Source organism: Eubalaena glacialis, chromosome 19, assembly GCF_028564815.1.
Source record: "Eubalaena glacialis isolate mEubGla1 chromosome 19, mEubGla1.1.hap2.+ XY, whole genome shotgun sequence".
In the NCBI taxonomy this organism is placed as follows: Eukaryota; Metazoa; Chordata; class Mammalia; order Artiodactyla; family Balaenidae; genus Eubalaena; species Eubalaena glacialis.
Window position 1 is genome coordinate 62,633,900 of NC_083734.1, and position 14,102 is coordinate 62,648,001.

General features: G+C 39.7%; 1 protein-coding gene across 13 annotated transcripts in view; it reads right to left on the reverse strand.

Moving 5' to 3' along the window:
- The window catches only part of CEP112 (centrosomal protein 112), a 415,119-nt gene that overhangs the window by 92,303 nt on the left and 308,714 nt on the right, over positions 1-14,102 (reverse strand). For 12 of the 13 annotated variants that reach the window (XM_061177076.1, XM_061177069.1, XM_061177080.1 and 9 more), the window contains one exon: positions 1,445-1,507. The exons of the other annotated variant lie outside the window; for it this stretch is intronic. In XM_061177076.1, the coding sequence (XP_061033059.1) occupies positions 1,445-1,507 (63 nt within the window). The remainder of the gene's footprint in view (positions 1-1,444; positions 1,508-14,102) is intronic. 13 annotated transcript variants of the gene reach the window in all.

Sequence of the window (14,102 nt, forward strand, 5' to 3'; positions counted from 1 at the left end):
TTTGTATCTCACTTTTGGTCTACCTCCGCCATTTAACAGAAAGCAAAATAAGCAGGATGTAAGGGTAGGCCAGCTGGGGTTTTTTTCACGTTTTAGTTTAGCTTTTGGAGTAATAAGATTTCTTTTGATTATAAGAATCTTTCTCAGTGGATTAAAAAGGATATTTCCCCATGTTATTTCCTGGAATAATGGCCATCGAGACATCACCGTCATCTTTTAGATAAACACGTTCGTCCTCACTTAGACAAAGACTTTTTGCTTTCCTAATGAGATGTGAATTATATAATATATGCACATTTTAGAAATAACTGTAGAACCTAAGAAATTTCATAATTATCGGCAGAGTTTTGCCATATTAAAAACGTGAGGGGTTGGGCCAGACTGGTGGTGTCAGGTTAAGACCTTCCGTTCCAATGTCGAAGACAGGTTGGGTCCTGGCTTAGTCACTTGCTAACCTGCGTGACCTCACCTCTCTGAGTCTCAGTTTTCTCAAACGGAAAAATGGGGCCAGTAATAGTTTCTAATCCCAGAGTTCCTGTGAATGAAGACTGAATGAATCAATATGATTAGTGCCCCATAAAATTCTTAATTTCATTATCGTTTTGTTGTAGCGTTGCTATTACTACCACTGTGTACATACATTTCAGGTGACTGCCACATCTCACTATACGTGGCAAAAATACTAAGAAAAGTTGATTTTAAAAATCATCAGATATGATGTCCACAAAATGAAATGGCTTAATCTATCCATCTGTAAGATGAAAATTAGCATTTATTTATTCCACAATGACTCATACAACTAAGGAATGTTTGGAATTCCCTAGATGACGCCAGAGGACATCATTATAACAACTTGCACAGAAGAAGGACTCCAAGCATCGGAAGTCAAGTAGAGACAAGTGTTCAGTATCTGGCCTTCCACTACAACTACTGTAGTAACAACATCCAGCAAGATGTGAACGTTGGCCCTTGTAATTCTTCTTTTTCCCAAAAGGAGTCAACAGTTGAGCTGCTAATTTAACCCAGTATATTTGCCATTTTGAATCTTGTTGTTAAGCAGTCTTTAGGTGCAGCAAAATGGAATACTGCAAAAAAAGCACAGATGGTATCAAACTGCTTACATCACAAATGTAGGTGTGTATCTCCAGCCCTTGTGAAATATGTTTCAGCCTGGACTTGTTCAAGTACACAGGCTGGTTTTACAATATCTGAGTGTGTGTGTGTGTGCATGTGTATGTGTGTGTCAGTTCAAATTGTTCAATATGCCTGATTTTAAAAAGTTAAGACTGAAATATTAATAGCATCCGCATACTCATCAAAAATATGATACTAATCCATAAAAAACTGAAAAGAATCGCATTTAGCTCTAAAGTACAAATGCTTTTATGGTAGGTTTCTTTCTTGTTTGTTTTGGTTTTGCTCTTTTTTTCTTTACAGTTCTTACCTGTGAGGATTTGGCAAGCTTCTGAGTGTATTCTTTCTCAATCTGCTTCAGCCTGCTGTTGGCCTGAAAAACACATGCAATGAACACACACACAGTGACCTGTGAGCTTGGTATCTCTCGCACACGCCTATCACCAGGCAGCTGGGATGGCTGCCAGCTGCACCGCCCTTCTGGGGCAGCCAGAAAACCACAGGGCTTGCCTTTGATGTAACGCCAACTATTCATCACTTAAAAAGCAAAAAGCAAAAGAGAAAAAAAAAAGATCTCTCCTGCCAATTATTAGACAAACACAGACTTCTGTGGAAAGAGAAAGGGAGAAGGAGAGACAGAAATAGACCCAGCAAACGTGTGTGAAGTCGGGGAAGAGAGGAAACAGAGGAGAAGGAACAGGAAACGAGGGGAGAGGGAGTCGGAGGTAGGGGAGGGAAGACGGTAAATTTAACACCCTTTCCCTTAGTTTAAAGAGAAAAGAACGAGACCCTCCTGGTGGAGGCTGATAGGAGATTTTAGACTCACTGAGCCAAGGTCTGAGCCCTACTCTGCCTGACACACAAGAGCTCTTTTTTTGAAGTGACAGATACATCTAAATCAAACAACTTCTATGCCCTGGAAGTAGGGTGGCCTTCCCAGAAGAAGTCCACATTACTTAGAACTCCATGATCTCCTTTGCCACCCGAGTTCCCATCCTTTGTGTGTGACCTGCTTTCCCTCTCCCTGGAAGCCTCAGGATCTTCACTTTATCCTCTGCGTTCGGAAATGTCGCGGTGACTTGCCCTAGCCGGGCCTTTTTTCTCATCCATTGTGCAGGCACTAAGCAGGCCCTTTCAATCTGCGCTTGTGTCCTGCATTTCTAGGAAAGGCTTTGGTCATTTCTCTCTTAATTTCCTCTCTTTTTTCCCCCTGGTCTCTTTCTCTCTCGTCTCTCTGTCTGTCTGTCTGTCTCTGCAGCTCTGAATGTTGGAGCTCGCAGGTTTAGCATATTTTTCTTATTGCTTCTATTTTCCATTACTTTGTCTTTTTGATCTTTTGTAGCAATTCTTGACTTTAAATGTTAAACTCTGTATTGGATTTTAAGAACTCTGGCCGTTCTGTCTGTAATTTCCAAGAGTTTCGTTGTTGTTCTCTGAACACACCATCACTCCCCATTTTTTTTTTTTGTTTTTTTTGTTTTTTTTGTTTTTTTTGTTTTTTTTTTTTCACTCCCCATTTTTAACAGACGAGGAAGCTGTGCCACAGAGAGGTTAAGAGAGTTGCTCAGCGTCGCATCTAGGAAGTGATGGAGCCAGGACCCGACCCCACATGGTAGAGCACAAGCGCTTCACCGGCTAGAACACACAGCACAGGGCGTCCCAGAGAATCCCAGTTCTCCTGAGGTGGTTGATCTCATACACACCTATACAATGTCCATACCTACACACACACATTTAAATTTTCTTTCTGTTCTCTAGAGTGTCTGTATTTTTCTTAGTTCCTTTTATTTCTTTGCTGTAGCAGCCTGTTTTGGTCTCTGTTTTTCACTGTAGAAATTGTCCTCCATGTTTGGTGATCTTCGGTGTTCTTGCTTATTTAAAGCGTGGCCCTCTAAAACGGGCAGGCTTGGGGACAGGTGGCGTCATCACAGGGTATCACTAAGGCTCCTGGACTCTCTCACACCAGTATCTGACTGGACATCCTTCTTGGACCATTTTGCCCAGAGCTGTGTCCCCTGGTTTACAGCCTGGCAGCATACATCGGGCTGCCAGGGTGTTCAGAAGGGTGCCTAGATGTTCAGGATACCGATTCTTGTACAGTCCCGTTTTTATTTTAACCCTGAGCTATACCTGGGTCCCCTCTCTCATTCCATCTCTCCAGGGAGCAAACCAGGGGTGGACATGGAATAAATTCAAAGGCTGAAACCCTAATACCAATGTGATGGTATTTGGGGTGAGGCTTCAGGAGGTGACGAGGTTGGGGGGTGGAGCCCTCATGAACGGGATTAGGGCCTTTATAAGAAGAGGCCAGTGAGCTAGTTCTTTCTGCCATTTGAGGCTACAGTGAGAGGATGGCCGTGTGCAACCTGGCAGAGGGCTCTTACTAGAACTGGACCACACCAGCACCCTGACCTCCAACTTCCAGCTTCCAGAACGATCGGAAATAAATTTCTGTTCTTGATAAGCCACCCAGTTTGTGGCGTTCTGTAATAGAACCCAAGCTGACTAAGACAACAGCCGTGTGATTTATGAACTTAAGTTCACAAGCAGTTTGCTAGAGTTTATCCCATAAATCTCTCTGCATCTATAATGGCGCTGAATACACTGGGTAGTTTTGTTTTTTCCAGACTAGAGAGGGCTTGTGACTATTGCTGTTTTCTCTAGTAAATCACCAGACTCTATTCTAGCTCTATGACTAATAAAGTCACTCTCTACTACAGAATCAAGGCCACACTGAGCCTCATGAGGGTTATTTGTCTTGCTTCACATCCTGCCAATGCTTTTTAATAAAAAAACGCTGTTGATAAAGTACTTGTTGCTTATTTAATAAGTACTTGTAGAGCTCTTACCAGGTGGCACACACTGTTCTAAAGGCTTTAAATATACTTACTAGAAAATATGAAAATTATAGTGTCATAAAGATTGTTACTTTTCCCCAAAAAAGCTGGAGTCAGAGAGGCTGGTTAGTGTACGACGTCCTGTGACGCAGATGCAGCTACTCTTCAAGAGTCTGAGGCTACTCAGCCCCAGAACCCCAGAACCTCAAATAGAGTCTTTTACAGTTAACCACCCAATTCATGCATCCATTCCAGGCAACCGGGACTAGAGCAGTGGACAAAACAGACAAAATTCTCTCCCTACCTTTATGGAACTTCTAATCTAGAGAGCAAACATATAACTTATCAAAGTGATAATATTTTAGATGGTGCAAATGCTATGAAGAAGGATAAAGCAAGAAAGTGAGATGAGAAGTGAGGAATGGTAGGGGGTAGTTTACAATTTTAAAAACATAGAAGTTAGGGAAAGCCTCACCGCGAGGGTGATATATGAGCAGAGACCTGCAGGAGACGAGGGAGCCATGGTGGACTCTAGGGAAAGAGCACTCCAGGCAGAGGGAGAGCCAGTGCAAAGGCCCCAAGGCAGAGGCATGCACAGTGTGTTCAAGGCACAGGGAGGATCTGTGAGCAGCATCTCCCTCGGACAAGATGAGAGAGAACGAGGGGCCACATCCTTCATGGTGTCGTAAGCAGCTGTAAGGAACGTGCGTTTTAATATGAGTGAAATGGAGAGTCAAGGAGGCGTTTTCAGTACAGGAGTGACATGGTTTCACATGAGTATTCATACGATCACTCCAGCTCTTGTTTCGGGCAAGAATCAGGCAGAGAAGCCAGTTGGGAATCTACCGCAAATAATCCAGACGGTGACAGAAAAGGTGGTGAGAAGTGGTCAGATTCTGAGAAAGATTTCGAAGTAGAACCAACTGGAAATGCTGCAAGATAAAGAGATGAATCAAGGATGACTTCAAGATTTTTGTCCTAAGCAACTAGAAGAATGGGGTTGTCATTAACTTACATCAAAAAAAAACTACACGTGGAACAGATCTGGGGGAAAGATCAAGAGATTGGTTTTGGACACACGAAGTTTGGAGATGCCGACTGGACACCTCACGTTGAGGTGAACATTTGAATATGTTCAAATGTTCTGGAGTCCAGAGGAGAGGTCTAGGTGAGAAGTATAAATTCAAATGTCACTAGTATATAAGCGGCAGGTAGAACTGTGCTGCTGGATGAGACCTCAAGGCATTGAGTGTGTATCCAAAACAGAAGTCTAAGAATCCTGAGGCCTGGGCCTGCAGATGTCAGGAGGCTGGAGACGGGGAGGAGAGTAAACGGAAGTAATGGCCAGAGGGAGCAGGAAGCAGGAGAGTATGCGATCCTGAAGCCAAGGGAAGAGAGTGCTTCCAGGACTACTCAGCTGTGTCGGGTTCTACGGGGAGTCACGTGACATGAGCATGTGGAGGACAGTGGTGGCCTGGACATGAGTGATTCTGGTACCGCAACAAGGAGGAAAGCTGGATCGGAGGGAGCTCAGGGTAGGAGGGGGGAACTGGAGAAGACGAGACAAGTTGTCCACAGTTTTGTTACCAAAAAAAAAAGGAGAGAAATGGGCTGCAAGTTGCAGGGGAAGTGAGTACAGAAAGGGCTGATGCTTGTTTTCTTTTTTACAAGACGAGAGAGCAGCATGTGTGTAAGATGATGGGAAAGATCTGGCCACAGAGAAGGAAGAAACAAATGATGCCAGAGATCTACCGGCGGCATGTCCTGGAGTGAAGGAGAAGGGGTGAGTTCTAGGGCACAAGGGGACGGGGTAGCCTTTGCTGGGAGTGCAGGTCAATTATCCCTGGTACAGTGGTGGGAACTTCTGATCACGTCCAACTTCTCCGTGGAGTAGGAGGAAAGATTCCTCTGCGAAGCATGAGGACGGCAGAAGAGATTGTTGGGAGATTCGAGGTGTGAGGAAAGGGTATGAATAGCCATGTAAGAAGTGGGAAAGGGAAGAGGCTGAGGAATCCAGCATGAGCCCCAGGACTCCAGGAGGTATTAGGGCCCGCCTGACATTACCAATATGAGTTTAAAGTGAGGCCAATGGGTGAGAGATGAACACCTCTAGAACTTGCCAACAGCAACATGAAGCAGAATCAACACTTTGGAGAATAATGAGAATAATTGAAGAAATAAAATGACCTCATCAACCTTCAAGGTGTTTACTATGTATGTGAACCTAAATCACAGTTGTCTGGATTTCTGAACTCCTCTTAGATGAATCTAAAAAGCTCCAGTTTAACACGGTTGAAAATTTATAGCTCATTTATCATGCGAACTGTCTCTACAACAGTTCTGAATAATTTTATTCTCAGGATGGCACTCACTGTCCATTTTATTTCCATACATAAAGTTAGGTTAGGGTTAGTTCTTTTAATCCAAATCTTATTTTTACAGCTATCATTACTACTTAGAAATACAATTTTCAAACAGTCATCTGTAGCATGACCTGAACAGATGAGAGGAAAATCATCATCTTGAAATGAGAAAGTTGTTTTGTTTTCTTATCTCCGGCTCTTTCTCTCTGCCCCGACGTGTGCTTGGCCTGCCCTCCCCCTCCCCCAAGCACTCAGTCCCCTCTGCTGTCCTCAGGTCACTCTTCTCTGCTAAAGAGCCCAAGGTGTTTGTTTCTCTATGTAATTGCCATCAAAATCTTGGCTCTAAAAACCCTACTGGAAAGGAGCAAACCAAACAATTTTCACAAAGGTGTCGATGGTTGTTAATCTTCTTAATTGCTACTGTTTCTCTGCAGGTCTTAATTCAAAAAAAGTCTCTCCTTCCTTTTTTTTTTTTTTTCCCTATCATTAATGGTGAAACTTCAGGCATTCATGATTTCCAGGAAGGTGATTTGGAGAGAAGAAAATTAGGAGACTCCTCTAGAATACTTATACTTAAGGCAGGCCCAGATCTTATAAAGAGAAGTTTCTTTAAAATATAATGGCATACATTTCTGAATTAAATATCTGTTTTTAGGATTAAAAAGAAAGATGCTTCCCAGATTCTTGAAACAGCATAAAGCTCAGTGCACTGTGCAGTATTTCCTGGTCAAAAGCTTTGCAGGCATTCATCTGAAGCTTCTTCAAACACTGTGAATACAGTTATGGCCAGCTGGTGCCAGATTTTAATATATAACTGTGTACTACCCTGTCAACAAAAATATTCAGAGAATTCATAACAAATATTTGTATTTAATTTAGTATATTTACAGAACTTTCAAACTTGAAAATCTCTGTATTTTACCTTAAAATAAAAGTATAAATTTACAATCATAAACAAAATTCATGATTTCCATTTGGGCCATGATAGAGTAACTGGGACCATACTTAATCTGCTGTAGTAAACAGCCAGAAAACTGGACAAGACACAGGAAACGCAGCTTTAGGATGATGGGAAACAAGAAGCACAGGATTGTGACCCTGGGAAGGGAAGGGAAACAAATGCGACAAGCCCTGCAATCACCCCTGTTTCCGTCGCAGGGCGCGTTCTGGGCCTGAACACAGGGAAAGGGAATCGAAGCACAGCACAGCAGTCTCGTGAGCAGAGGAAACACAGACTGGAGTTTGGACACAGGGAAAGGGAATCGAAGCACAGCACAGCAGTCTTGTGAGTAGAGGAAACACAGACTGGAGTTTGGACACAGGGAAAGGGAATCGAAGCACAGCACAGCAGTCTTGTGAGTAGAGAAACACAGACTGGAGTTTGGGAGTCTGACGAAGCTGGAATTTGTGGGCAGCGAGTACTGGACAGGAGGAAGCTGTGTAGAGAAGGAGCTTCAGAATCTACCTGGTTTCCTCTTGAGTCTGCTGCTGATACTCTGGGTACGTAAAGGGTTAAGTTCTATAATGCCAAGTAAAAAGTGACTGGTGAGCTTTAAGATTAACAATTCCCAAAGCTCACACAAATCTGGGAGATATTTGAGTTCTAACCAGCCAGAATGAAGAGTCATCACAGAACATCCAGAAAGGTCATACTTTAGTCATGGGGTTAAACTAGCCTTAGAGTAAAGACAACCTCAAGTCAGTTCTAACAAAGTTCAAAAACAAGCTTCAGATGGGTCAAACTGGTCATCCGCAAGTACTTAATTGCTTCCTAAACAAAGTCTAATATTTTTTAAAAGAAGTCAAGAAAACCCAGCTTCCAACAATATAAATTTTACAGTGTTGATCATCCAATAAAAGATAACTAAACATGAGAAGAAGCAGGAATATGTGAGCCATAAGCAGGAGAAAAATCAGTCAACAGAATTAGACCTAACAATGATAGAGAGATGGTGGAATTAGTGGACAAAGATCTTAAATACCCATTAAAAAAAAGACCCAAATATTTAAACAAAAAAATTGAACACAGTGAAGAGAGAAATAGAAGTATAAAAAAGAACTAAATAGCCTAGAGCATAGTAATATACTATCTGAAAGGAAAATTTCACTGGTAGGATAAACAACAGATTTGGCATTATAGAAGAAAAGATCAGCGAATATGAAGAAAAAGCATTTTAAATATCCAAATGATTGTCAGAGAGACAAAAGACTGGATTTAATGAATCTCTGAGACGATATCACATCATCTAACATATGTGAAATTGTATACCAGGAGGAGAAGGTTTGGGAAAATATCTGAAGACATAATGGCTGAAAATTTTCCAATATGAAGAAAACTATAAAACCACAAGTTGAAGATCAATGAACAACAACAAAACATAAACACAAAGGAAATCACATCAGAAACATCATAATCAAATTGCAAGAACAGAAATAAAGTCTTAAAAGCAGTCAGAAAAAAAACAGATACATTAAAAAAGATTAGAATAAGGATATGTCATCTGAAACTATGCTAGTCAGAAGACAACATAATGAATCTTTAAAGTGCTGAAAGCAAAAAAAATCTGTCAATCTAGAATTGCATAATTAGTCAAAACATCCTTCAAAACTGAAGATGAAATACAGATATCTTCAAACAAAAATCTGAGAGAATTTGTTACTAGCAGACACGTACGACATAAAAGGTTAAAGGCAGTTGCTCAGGCAGATGGAAAATGATGCTAAATGGAAACCTGGATCAACTCAAAGGGATAAAGAGCACTGGACACAGAAAATATGTGTGTCAATATAAATTATCTTTTTTCTCATTTAAAATTTCTTTTTAAGACAATTTACGTCAAAGCAAAAATAATAAAAGTATATTGTGGAGCTTACGATATAGGTAGAAACAGGTATAGGGAAATGGAAGTATATTGTTATTAAGATACTTACATTTTATGTAAACTGGTATACTAGTATGTGAAGGCAGATGTAACAAAGTACATATATACTACCAAACGTAAAATAGATAGCTAGTGGGAAGCAGCCGCATAGCACAGGGAGATCAGCTAGGTGGTTTGTGACCACCTAGAGGGGTGGGATAGGGAGGGTGGGAGGGAGGGAGACGCAAGAGGGAAGAGATATGGGAACATATGTATATGTATAACTGATTCACTTTGTTATAAAGCAGAAACTAACACACCATTGTAAAGCAATTATACTCCAATAAAGATGTTAAAAAAAAAAACCACTGCTAAAATAACAATAGATTTTTGAGCAGTGGCAATTTATTAGCTATGAAAAAAAAAATGAAGCGGTGTATCTAATATGCCAATAGTAGAAATACAAATGGCAAAATAATAGATTGAAACCCAACAACATCAATAATCACATTAACTATTATAAATGGTTTAAAAACTCCATCTAAATGACAGAGATTGTCGGACTAGATTTAAAAGAAGGTGTAACTACATGGTAATTTCAAGATGAACACTTTAAATATTTTAAAATGTTAAAATTAAAAGGATGAAGAAAGATGTACCACACAAACAGCAATTACAAGAAAAGTAGAGTAGCATAGCTAATATCAAAGTAGATTTGAGAACAAAGGAGCTTAGCAGAAAATAAGGATATTTCATAATGATAAAAAATTTAATTCATAAATATAATATAAAAGTCCTAATGTGTTTGTACCTAATTTCAAGAGCTTCAAAATACATAAGGCGAAGACTGACAGAACTGAAAGGAGAAATAGGCAAATCTACAAATTACAATTGAGGGTATTTCTACCCTCTTCTCTCAGGAATTGATAGAAAAAGTAGATAGAAAATTGGTGAGGATATAAATGATCTGAAAAAGGCTGTCAAACAACTTGACCATTAATTAAGAAAGACCATATTCTAGACCATACAACAAATTTCAATAATTTTATAAGGACTGAAATCATACAGAGTATATTCTCTGACCACAATGAAACTAAATTATAAATCCACAATAGAAATGTATCTGATGTTCCTAAAATGTTTGGAAAAGAAACAATATAATCTAATTTTTATGAGTCAAAGGAGAAATCACAAGGGAACTGAGAAAATATTTTGAAATTAATGAAAATGGAAGCATAGTATTTGTGGAATGGCAGTCAGTGCCTAGTGGAAATTTTTAGCTTTGAATTATTTTATTAGCAAAGAAAGAAATTCTCAAATGAGTGATAAAAGTTTCCCCTGAAGACGCTTGAAAAAGAATAGCAAATTAAAGAGAAAGTAAGCAGAAGAAAGAAAATACTAAAAATAAGAGTAAAAAACAATGAAATAGAAAATAGAAAAACAAAAGAGAAAATCAATGAAACCAAAAGCTGGTTCTTTGAGACGACATCAATAAAATCAATAAACCTCTAGACAAACTGATCAGAAACAGAAGAAAGAAGATATAAATTACCAATATCAGGAATGAGAGAAAGGGGACATCACTATCAGATCCTACAGACATTAATAGAGCAATAAGAAAATATTGTAAACATATCAAGTTTTCTTCTAATTTAGACAAAAATGCGTAAATCTCTTAAATGATACAAATCACCAAAAGTAACTCAAGAAGAAATAGAAAATTCAAAGGGTCCTATATCCCTATATGTGTTAAAACACACACACACACACACACACACACACACACACAAAACCCTACTTACCTATATTCAGGCCCACCTGGCTTTACTAGTGAACTCTATTAAACACCTAAGGAATAAATAATATCAACTCCACATAAACTCTTCCAGAAAATAGAAGGCATAAATTACATCATGACAACTGGTTAAAGGAGCAATGTTCCTTCACCAAAACATGGATTCTACCTCTTACCACAATCAAAAGACTTACACCATCAGTTCTCCCCAGTCTCCCTTCTTCTCACGTAACCAATATTTTCTCCTACATTGACTTGTTACCATGTGATTATAAATAGGCTAGTTTTTCACACACACGCACCCACACCCCACCCCGAAATCCTGGTATATCCCTGTGATGGTTTCACAAACATTTACTTGAAACACCTCCTCTGCATTGGGCACAGGATGCTCACCATGTGACCCAGCAATTCCACTTCTGGGTGTATGCCCGAAAAAACCAAAAACACTAATTCAGAAAGATACATGCATCTCACTGTTCATAGCAGCACTATTTACAATAGCCAAGATATGGAAGTAACCTAAGTGTCCATCGACAGATGAATTTGGATAAAAAAGATGTGGTACATATAGACAATGGAATATTACCCAGTCATAAAAAAGAACAAAATAATGCCATTTGCAGCAACATGGATGGACTTGGAGGGCATTATGCTAAGTGAAATAAGTCAGACATAGAAAGATAAATACTGTAATGATATCACTTATATGTGGAATATAAAAACACAACAAACTAGTGAATATAACAAAAAAGAAGCAGACTCACAGATATAGAGAACAAACTAGTGGTTACCAATGGGGAAGGGGGCAAAATAGGGGTAGGGGGATAAGAGGTACAAACTATTATGTACAAAATAAGCTATAATGATATATTGTACAACACTGGGAATATAGTCAACATTTTATAATAACTATGAATGGAGTATAACCTTTAAAAATTGTGAATCACTATATTGTACACCTGTAACTCATAAAATATTGCACATCAACTATACTTCAATTAAAAAGTAAAGAAAAAGATTTAATGAAGTTGGGGAGGAGACAGATATGTGAGTAAATAAAATACAGCATAAGCATCATGAGAGAGCTATGCACAGGGTGTTATTAGGGAAAAACTACCTGAGATACCTCACATCAGAGAAGGCTTTTGTAAGGAGACAAACATTAAAGGATGATGATGGCGATGATGATGATGATGATGATGGTGATGATGATGATGATGGTGATGGTGATGATAATGATGGTGTTGTTGATGGTGATGATGATGGTGGTGATGGTGATGGTGATGATGGTGGTGCTGATGGTGATGGTGATGATGGTGATGGTGGTGATGGTGGTGATGGTGATGGTGGTGATGGTGATGATGATGATGGTGGTGCTGATGGTGATGGTGATGATGGTGATGATGGTGGTGGTGATGGTGATGGTGATGATGGTGATGATGATGGTGATGGTGATGGTGGTGATGATGATGGTGATGATGGTGGTGATGATGGTGATGGTGATGGTGATGATGGTGGTGCTGATGGTGATGGTGATGATGGTGATGATGGTGGTGCTGATGGTGATGGTGATGATGGTGATGGTGATGGTGATGGTGATGGTGGTGATGATGATGGTGATGATGGTGGTGATGATGGTGATGGTGCTGATGGTGATGGTGATGATGGTGATGATGGTGGTGGTGATGGTGATGGTGGTGATGGTGGTGGTGATAATGATGGTGATGGTGATGGTGATGGTGATGATGATGGTGATGATAGCAACAACAAGATAACTATTATTTATTTTGCTCCTACTCTACTGTTAAATGCCTTACCCATATTAACAGATCTAACCCCTCAAACCCTCTGTGAGGTAAGCACGATTATTAGCCTCATTTATAGACAGAGAAACTGAGAGATGAAAGGGTAAAAAAAAACTTGCTCAAGGTTATCAGCTGGGAATGAATAGGAATCAACTAATTGAAAAAGAAAGAGAAGAAAATGCCAGGTGAAGGTGGTAACAGGTACAAAACGGGTCTCCAACATGGTATATTTGAGGCACCAGGCTTTCTTTTCTTCCTACTTAGCCATATTTCCTGAAAAGATAATCTCTACCCTCTGCCTCCATTTTCATTTAATCATTAATTAAGAAGTATATACTTGCTTAATGTAGAAAAACAGATATATATTTCCTGTAATCTATCATCCAAAGTAACAATGTTGACATTTTAATGGTTTTTATGTGCTATATATTTGCATGTACCAGGATATTTCTGAAGTCTTTTTTCCTCCTATAATTTTCTTCCTATAATATCCAGCTCATCTTTATTACGGAGTGGTCGATGATAAATCTTAACATAAGATGATGTTTTTTGTAAGGTTTTAACCTGAAGATTTTTTTTTGCTTTTTAAAAAATTTTAAATTTTATATTGGAGTACAGTTGATTTACAATGTTGTGTTAGTTTCAGGTGTACAGCAAAGTGATTCAGTTATACATATACATGTACCTATTCTTTTTCAGATTCTTTTCCCATATAGGTTATTACAGAATATTGAGTAGAGTTCCCTGTGCTATATATCTTGTGCTACTGTACAGCACAAGATGATTTTCCTTTTTTAAATTGAAATATAGTTGACATACACTGTTTTGTTAGTTTCAGGTGTACCAAAGAATGATTTGACACCTGCACACATTATGAAATGATCAGCATGATAAATCTAATAACCACCTGTCTCCACACAGAGTTACTTACTACACTATTATCGATCCTTATGCTGTGTATTACACTCCTGCAGCTCATCTATCTGAAGTCTTAAACTTGGTCTTTCTTCTACCCCTCAGTCCTTCCCAGCTTGGCATTCTACTCTTCCTACCTCAGAGAAAGGATGACACAGCAGGAGTACAGAGAAAGCAAACGAGGTGACTTTTGGCTTTGGATGCTCCATAAGCTGGGCCCGTGGGACTCAGGACATAAAAGTCTATCAGTCAGGGCGGGTTTTCCTCTGCCCGCTTCCCCCGCTGCCTCCGCACCCCCGCTGCCTCCACACCCCCGCTGCCTCCGCACCCCCGACTACGAACGGTGCTCCAGGTTAGGAGAATGGTCTCAAGTGAAGGGGAAGACGTCT